At 35.8% G+C, this 9,085-nt stretch overlaps 1 protein-coding gene across 1 annotated transcript; it reads right to left on the reverse strand.

Moving 5' to 3' along the window:
- Positions 1-779: 779 nt before the first annotated feature.
- Positions 780-8,519, reverse strand: LOC104887297 (chorismate mutase 1, chloroplastic). Its single transcript, XM_010671910.4, has 6 exons — positions 8,113-8,519; positions 5,559-5,781; positions 5,388-5,474; positions 3,497-3,640; positions 1,459-1,551; positions 780-1,253 (listed from the first exon to the last, which is right to left on the reverse strand). The coding sequence occupies exons 1-6, from the start codon at positions 8,292-8,294 to the stop codon at positions 1,011-1,013; spliced, it is 972 nt and encodes a 323-aa protein (XP_010670212.1). The 5' UTR covers positions 8,295-8,519; the 3' UTR covers positions 780-1,010.
- Positions 8,520-9,085: the final 566 nt, after the last annotated feature.

The following is a 9,085-nucleotide window of genomic DNA, read 5'->3' on the forward strand; positions in this document are numbered from 1 at the left end:
TGTCGAATGATAGAAGAGAGCTCATTGGGCTCCCCCAGGGATTCTATTACCTAAGAACCAAGATACTAGACAACAAGAAATTATAGACCTACTGCACAACTAAACCAGCAACTAACACTACCTTCCGTCTTACCGAGTAAAACCAAGAAGTTGATTCAAAATCTTCACACATCAGAACAAAATACAAATATACCTCAAGATGACAACACTAACTTAGAGAAGAAACCCACAAGACCACAAAGAAAAACAGATAACAAACTCACAAATTGAACTAAAGCAAAGTTTCACTAGGGAAATTAGATTAAAAGACCGACAAATCAGGCATAAAGTCATAAAGACATGGATATAACAATCCAACTACAAGAAAACTATATATATTTTAGTCATGACATGCTTTTCTTTTCCTTGCAACCTCAGCAAATTCAAGAAAAAATGACAGACATTTAGAGGGGAGATTAGCAACTAAATTTTGTACCTAATGAGTGCAAAGATGGCGCCAAGTGGTAGCCCATGCTCGCCGGCGCCAATTGGAGTCGGAGTCACGAGGTCAAACACCGACGAGCCTACTTGGGGCTTCAAACTTGAGTGGGAGTTAGGTTGGGTAGGTGAAAGGGAGTTATTGAGAGAGGTTCATCTATCTCATTTCGTCCAGTTGCTTTTGAGGCTCCTTTTATATACTTTTTGTTTCCGCCCCCAACAATCATCTCACAATTTTTCTGATCTGAAAATCTAGCAAACTTCCCTAAACAGAATGCAAATTCAAAATTATAGACATAGCCTTGGAAAAGAACCAACCCATCACCAAACTGATAAGGTTTTTTTTCTTCCTTTTTATATATATAAGTAAAGGTTAACATACAACATAATTAGAACTCCCTTCTCTCAAGGCTATATATACATAATGAACATGATATTACATCATCATGCCATCAGATACTGTCCACATTCAATGCCAAAACACGCTCAAAGCTCAATTCCAAGTTATGATCTTGAAGAAATTAATGCTAAGTTCAATCCAACCTTCGTAATAAGTACTCAACTTGAACCTCCTTTGTTAAAGGCATAATCCAGTCTCCATATAGATTGGCAACCAAGCTAGGTTTGATTTTATAAGCTGGGCTGGACTCGTCATCCGCGACATCTGGGTTGACAGGCACCTCAAGTCCAAATATCTTGGCTTTCATTTCAACTCTTCTCTGTACGACGAGTTCCACTGCCTCATATGTCAGCAAATTCATCAATTGTTCCTTGTCCTGCAAAAAATGAGTACATAACAGAGAAGCTTGTTAGTTCTCAGATAAGCCGGACTTTATCAAGGGGACTACCTGCTAAGCTATGTTGTGTTGACCTGCGAGAGGTGCTGATTCAGTACTCCTCAACTCCTCATATAGTCGTGAATCAATTTCTTCAAAAACAGAGCAAAACTTTACCACACAAAAAAAGCAGAAGCATACTTACTTGTGCTTCAATGGCAGGTGTATAGATATCAGGTGAAGCTCGAAACTTTGCCTCTGCCACATACTTGCCATAATGTATTCTTTTAGAAAGTGCCTGTAAGTAAAGATTAACAGAACAAACTATTCAGCACAATGCCCTCACAGAAAGAATGTTCACATATCTATAAATCTACTCCATTGAAAATTCTGTCATTCTGTGCCTAATCCTTTCCAGGACTTTTATAAATTTACTATAGTCTATCACACTAGAAACTATTATCTCCGTTCTTTTTCTATTGCAACAATTCCACTTTTGGTAAAAAAAGCAACTTTAGTTGTCACCATTGCCCTTACTTTATCTTACTTAAACATCATTATTTACTCACTTTGCCTCATAAAGTTGCTTTTACTTTATTAAGAATTGATTTCTCTCCTACTCTAGTTAATTAACAGGGTATGCTGAACTATCCACTTTTTCTACGTTCTTAAAAACCATTCCCAAACACATTGTTGCGATAGAAAAAGAACGGAGTTAGTAGTTTTGTATCACAAGTATGAAGATTAAACTAAATGAATTGATTATCCACAATGTTATCGTTAGATGTACAAATGTGAGTGATCCAGTAACCAAATCCAATAAGCATCACCAATCCGTAATCATTCTTATAGTATTCCAGAAACTCTGCACGGATAAAATTATAACGACAACAAAGCAAGAAGAATTATGAGCCATCAAATATACTGCCATTTGGGAAGTTAAAGATGGTTGCAGGCTTACTCCTAATTGGTCAACGCTAGTTGAGAGGCTAACCAAGACCAGCAGCAGGACTTAGAGAGTGTTTGGTTCTCTTCACCTTTCTCTTTCTTACCTTCCATCCATCTTCCACCCCCCCCCCTTTCTCTTCATTTTCCTTCGTCCTCTTCTCTCTAATTTTCATGCAATGAACCAAACAAAGGAAAACCAATCGACAATTGTGTATTCCCTTGGAAGATACTGAATTTGTCAACGGAAACCAATTTCCATTGGAAAAACGATTTCCATCCAAACAAATAGAGCCTTCAATACACAACTTAAATCAAACAATTGGGGGAAACGGTAAGAAATCGAAGAGAAAGAGATCGTCCCAGAGGCTCCACACAGTATAAGAGTTCTATTTAGAAGAAATGTTATGAAACAGTCAATATTGTGTTGCTCAGCGAACACTGAATTGACCATTAGCGCACTTGCTAGGAAGCAAAATTGAAGAATCCCCACTACCCCCTCCCCCCCCCCCCCCTCCCAGATAAGGGGAAGGGTGTGCAGGAAAAATTCACTATTCTTGGTCAAGAATGTGGTGCTTCTAGGAAAAATCTTCCTACTTACTGACCTAGCTGGAGAAAGAGGCTCTCAAATGTGTTTTCCGCAGGAAGTTTTGGGCACAGTGCATCTCTATAACTCTGGATTGGTTCGAGATAAGCTGTGTAAGAATAGCCTCACACCAATGCAGAATGTAAGTAGTCATACTTAATCTAAATATTTTTAAGAAAACTACCAAAGTCCTCCAAACAATAATACAACATCATATTTATTTTAGACCTTCAAAGACGTTAGAACATCATAATTCAACTGAAGACAACTTTATACAAGAAAAGAAGCCAACTGAGCAACACAGCAACCCCCTCCCAGCAGCCCGCAGTTCCAGAAGCTAAAGATACATCCCAAAATCACAGGAAACGTGAAAATGCAGGATGGGGAAAATCTTTGAAAAGACAATCCAAACATTTTAAGAAAGGAAAAATCTGAACAAAGGAGAAGCAAGACGGGAAACTCCAAAGTGGCCACAAATATAAGAAAGTCAATCAGAAATTTTGATTACAAATTTAATAAAGCAGCATACTTGAACAATTTGTAAGTATGTTTCTCACTCGAAGAATACAGTAGTCACTAAAGTACAAAGGAAATACAAGTAAACACTAGTAACAATTACTGCAGAAAATTTACTTTTAAATTTATTGCCAATAAATCAACAGGACTACCTACAACAGTTGTAAAGGTAGACAGCTACTTAAAGTATTTATACCTGTAAGCATATTGTGTCGCAAGCAGCGGAAGACCCACAGTTTCCATCATCTCCATCCTTGACAAGTCTTGGTAGAAGGTCTTTAAAATACATATCCCATATAATTTTGTTTATATTAATTGAATCAGCAATAGGATGGAGAACCTACAAACAAAGAAGCAACTAACTGAAGAACTTTAGAGAAAAAGACAAAACATAAGTCTGGCCATAAACACTATTTATTTGCACCCAACAATGCCATTACATGCACAATAACTAGGATCACATCCAAGGAATCTGAACTCCAAAGAGAGATAACAGGCTTATATTTGCACTGCTCTGATCTCTCCCAATAGACAATCTTGTACTTTATTTAAAGCATAGACACTGAACTACTGATGACTTGACAGTCATTGTATGGGCTTGAAAGCATCATTGTTTTTTTTTCCTCCCACCTTATTTCTCTATGTTTTGCAACGTTGATTCATCAGAGTAAGCATTCTTCCAAAGACTCATTTTTCAGCATTAATCAAGCTTCTTGAATTAATTTATTTGCAGCTAAAGGAGGGGGGTTCCTCAGCGTCTGTCCAGCAGGACTCAGAAGCCCTTATTCATGGGAAACAAACCTACGGTGAATCTGCTGCTTACCTTTTCACTCTCCATGCAACTTTTGTTGTCTTTGATTCTATGAGTTTTTCTAGAGCAGCTAAAAAGAACCAAAACTTACTAAACAACCCTGAAAATTTTGAATTTTTCTCTCTTGATATGTCTCTTAGTATTTGTTTTTTGGAAATTTTAAAAATAAGCTTTGTTTAGCTTCTGAAGGTTGATTGCTTCATTCACACAAAGTGCAATTAGAGTGGAAATGACATTTCATAAGCTGAAGTTGTATTAAGATCCAAGTAAATGTTTGAATGTATCAACCTGACATATATAGGGTATTTGTCCACGTATAGTTATGTTGACAAATTGAAGCCTTTTATCCTTAATTGCTGTAATGCATAATCAGTAAGTAAATTATGGTCTACACTCTATCCCTATGTTGCTCCGACTCGGGTACCCATGTCCAACACGGGTACATGTCCAAGTGTCCAACTCGGCTATTTTGTGGAACTTTTTCAATCTTTTGGCCCAAATTGAAGTGTCCAAGTGTCCCACCCATGTCCGGGTGTCGAAGATTGGATACGGGTACTTGAGGACATAGCAGTCTATCCCAAAATTCACGTTTTAGTCAAGTGGATGTTTGAGGACCAAACTACGAATTCAACTGCTACAGCTACAGGGTATTTTAAACAATTGCCACCACAAGCTTATGTAGGAAAGCTATAAAGGTTATCCAAGTATCGTGCATATCCAATATCATCTAACTATGGAGACTATTCAGAGTTATGTCAACAAAAGTTGATTTGAAATCTTAACACACATGAAAGTCTTGTATTCTAAACCCCATAGACATCTATATGTTCTCTGACATTGTTCAGTAGCAACTCCCTTACTTTACATGCTCTATCAATGGTAGAGTACTATTCAGTCAAAGATACAAGATTAATAGGAATTATGGTGTTCCTCAGTCCTCACTACCAAAATAATGATCTGAGCTTTCTTACTTTAAAGTGCTCTAATTTAATTATCTTCCTCATATATGAAACTTCTTTACATTCCAAAATCAGAATTACACATCTCTTTTCTATTTGGAAGTTCAATGCAATATCCCCGCAAGAATCAACTGAAAAAGAATTACAGGCAAACTGTTGCCAAAAGAGCAAGTGACTTAATTTTTATAATTCCAAATTGATAAGTGGAGAGGAAGGTGATTCCTCAATTGTTGCTAGTCATCCAACAAACTGAATTCTAACTATATTGGGATCCGGGAAAGAGGAAGGAGGGGAGGGGGGATTAAATTCTTCATTACCTGAGGGTACTCTAGAGGTGGCAATAGTGGTTCGGGTAACTCCTCTGGGAAAAAAGGATGCTCATCTGGGCTCTTGTATCTTCCCACCTACATCAAATGGTAGGCAGTTAAAAGATCACATTTTTATAACTTTTATTTGGTTGAAAATTTTAAACTCCTATAATACGATACCTGAGCATGAAGCTTTTCAGTTTCCTTGAGCATGAATTCGATCAAAGACCCATGAAAGCCATCCAAAGGGAACGCGTCAGGGTTATATGTGTCTGCATTGTAACAAAATTGTGATCTCTCCAGAAGACTGAATATTATACTGTCTTCTTGCCGAATCAAGGACATCCGAATACCATCTAGAGTCAAGCTTTCACTCTCATCAACTCTTGTCTTAGATTGCACACTACACAAAATCAGATCTAGTAAATTAAACTTCCACTAGGACTTCATTGATACATTACAAGAATCAAGTTACATAAACGAAAACTAAATTTTGTCATGTTCGTTCTTTGTTATCAGGCTTTGTTATCCCCACTGTGCTGTGCTGAGAGAGGACACAACACTCTTATGTCCACAAGTATGATCATTCAAATATATTTTATAATAAAGATTCCTAAAAGAAATTAAAGCACATTCATCAGATGCTTGTATGACATGGGGAACTTTCGGCAAGTTTAAGTAATACTCCCTCCGTTCTCTATTAGTTTACCCGTATTCCTTTTAAGGGTGTCCCTTATTAGTTTACCCCTTTCTTTTTTTGCTGTTTTTGGAATGGGACCACAAACTTTTCATCACACATACATTCAACTTTAATATAAAATAATAGTTTCTCTTTCTTTCTATGACCCACAACATTATTTCTCCTAAAAGCAAAAGAAAGGGGTAAACTAATAGAGGACGGAGGGAGTATAGCATAAAACTAGTGCTCTGTGATGGCATGCTACAGAGTTACTACAATAATAAGGCAAACGAGCTTTTGTTATGGACTTAAAACATACGGGTTTTTTCACCAGTTATACCTGAGGTTTCACGAAGTGCACCAGGCACCCTTGTTGTTTGGGAAATGCACCAAATACCCCTTAGGTATGATTGATTTGCACCACCATTAATGATGAACAGCGTTAGACTGCCGTTAGTCGTTAAGCCTACATTAACCTAAGTAAACATAAAAAACATAATTAACCCTAATTAACTTTCTTTTATTGATTCTTCTTCCTCCCTCCTTCCTCCCCTGCCACCCATAAAATCCCCTCCCCCTTCCTTGCCACCAGAAATTCTCGAGTACAAGCTTGTTCAATATATCTTTCAATTGCATATTCTCATGTTTCAACCAAAAAACACCAGAAGGGTAATTATTAACCAAGTAAAAATTATTGAATTTTTTTTGAAAAAACCAAAAGTTAAAGATAGCTAAATATATCTTTCAATTGCATAGTAGTAAAAATTATGAAAAAATTATTTTTTATAAAAATATATATGGAGACAAGTTCAATATTCAATAAGATCCTACAATTTAGAATCTAGATGATAATGTTGTTATATACTTCTATAGATTTGTAAAAGAACCTAGTCAAAGTTTGCGTAGTTTGACCTTCAAAATGCAAATTTTGCAACTAATAATAAAGCATAAGTATCAATAAAAGTAAACTTTCCAAATAAATAGCGAAGAACAGGAATAAAATCATCATCATGTTGCTCTAAGACTTCTCCACTTTTTGAATTACAAGATCTTGTTCTTTGCATGTGGTGTTGAGCAATATGTCTTGAGCAAAGAGCAAAAGTGGAGAAGTATTACTTATCACTTGTCATCTTAATTAGACAACTTGTTCTTTGCATGTGGTGTCGAGGATTTAAGAAAAACAAAGGGTTTAACAGAATCTACTAATCTAGTATAAGCTTCAATTAATTTAACAAAATTGAATTTGCATTGATTATGTGAACTTCTATTGCTGAAAATGGAAACTGTGTAAGCTCAGCAGAAATAGGACCATAATCTTTTCAGTATCCAATACCATAATACTACTTCCTTTGACACCGATCTATCACGGGAGACAACAACCTAGACTGTGATTGGTTTTGAAGAGATCATCGTCCATCGTGTTCATGTCATTCGCTCTAATAAATGCGCAGTCGTAGCTCAATGGTTAAACGAACCTGATCCTTCACAGGTAGTATAAAACTGACATCCTTCACAGACTGTAACTTTGTTTCAGAAAACAGAATTTCCCAATGAAAATGTCTGTCTTTTCAACAAAATATATCTTAAATCTTACATTCTTTGCCAATTAAAATTGCTAGTCAGGAGTACTTATTTCAATTTAATATAGAATAAATTCAATAAAACCACCTCAAATTAGCTTCAAATTCAGTCATCAAAAGATTTTATATTGTGTTAGAATTACAGACAAACAAAAACCCACAATTTGCCAACCATAATCTCCACTTTAAATCAACAATCAAGCTAATTCTAGAGGAAATACACCAGCAAATCCAACAATCAACTTATAAAATTCAAAGAGTATTGCACATTAACTTCCTAAAAAGCGAATATTTAAAGCAAGAAACCCATAAGAAAGAATCCAAATTTTGGTATATATGCCAACATAAAGCAGGTTGTCAAACCACATAAATAAGAATATAATGTGCCAAATAAAGCAATGTACTAATTAATCAAAGTAGTCATTCAAATATAGAAAAAATAAATAAAACAATATAAGAAAAGATGGTATTATACCCAGAAATATTTGCTGAAACTTTAAGGGATTGAAGACCCTTCATTGATGAACTTGTTCTGCATAACTTGAAACTGCAATTTTTCCAAATTTGGCGGGGTAAAAGATTAATGGGTGCCTGTAATTTTGCTGGGTGAGTTGCAAAATTAGTTTGAGTGGAAAAAGTCAACAGCTTTGCCTCCATTGTTGAACAAGAAAGAAATCCCAAGTCAAAAAAGTTAAAGCCAAATCACAAAAGAGAGAGATGAAGATGTGAAATGAAATGGGTTTGTATGTATATATACAAGAGAGGAAAGAAAGACGTTAGAGAAAGTGGAAGTGGACTAGGAGACAAACATAAGAGGCGGATATTTTACGTATAAAAAGTTAGGTGGGAAAGGAGAGAAGAGGAGAGGAGAAGGGGGAAACTGGGAGAGGTAGGTGGGGGAGTATTATTAGACCCAAATGAGCCAAAAACTAGTAAGCCTTTTGGGGTTTCATTGGTTACGTTCTTTTCACCTGAAATTGCGCTATTTGAACGCAAAGAGACTAATATTTTTTATGAGATTTTTTTGACATTTTGAGATAAATTGGATGTTAGATAGTATTACTTTTGGATTTATTGTTAAAGATATCATTAACTGGTTCATTTTTAGTAAAGGAAAAGAAGAGAAGAGAAAGGAAGGGAAGAGAAAGAAAAGAAAAGAAAAGAAAAGAATGGAAAAGAAAGGAAAAAAAAACCTTAACTTCTCATGTTTGGTATAAATTTTCTCTTTCCTTCCAAATTCCCCCACTTTTGGGAGCAAAGAAAAGTGAAATTTTATTAAAAAGTCTTTCCTTCCAATTCCTTCCATTTCCTTTCACTTAATTTTTTTTAATGAACCAAACATTGGAAAGCAACGAATTTCCTTCCACTTCCTTTCTTTTCCTTCCAAATCCTTTCTACCAAACAAGCTGTAAGAGTAATATGAGATAGATTAAAACTTATGTGGCCTG

Source organism: Beta vulgaris, chromosome 2 (genome assembly GCF_026745355.1).
Source record: "Beta vulgaris subsp. vulgaris cultivar EL10 chromosome 2, EL10.2, whole genome shotgun sequence".
Lineage (NCBI taxonomy): Eukaryota > Viridiplantae > Streptophyta > Magnoliopsida > Caryophyllales > Amaranthaceae > Beta > Beta vulgaris.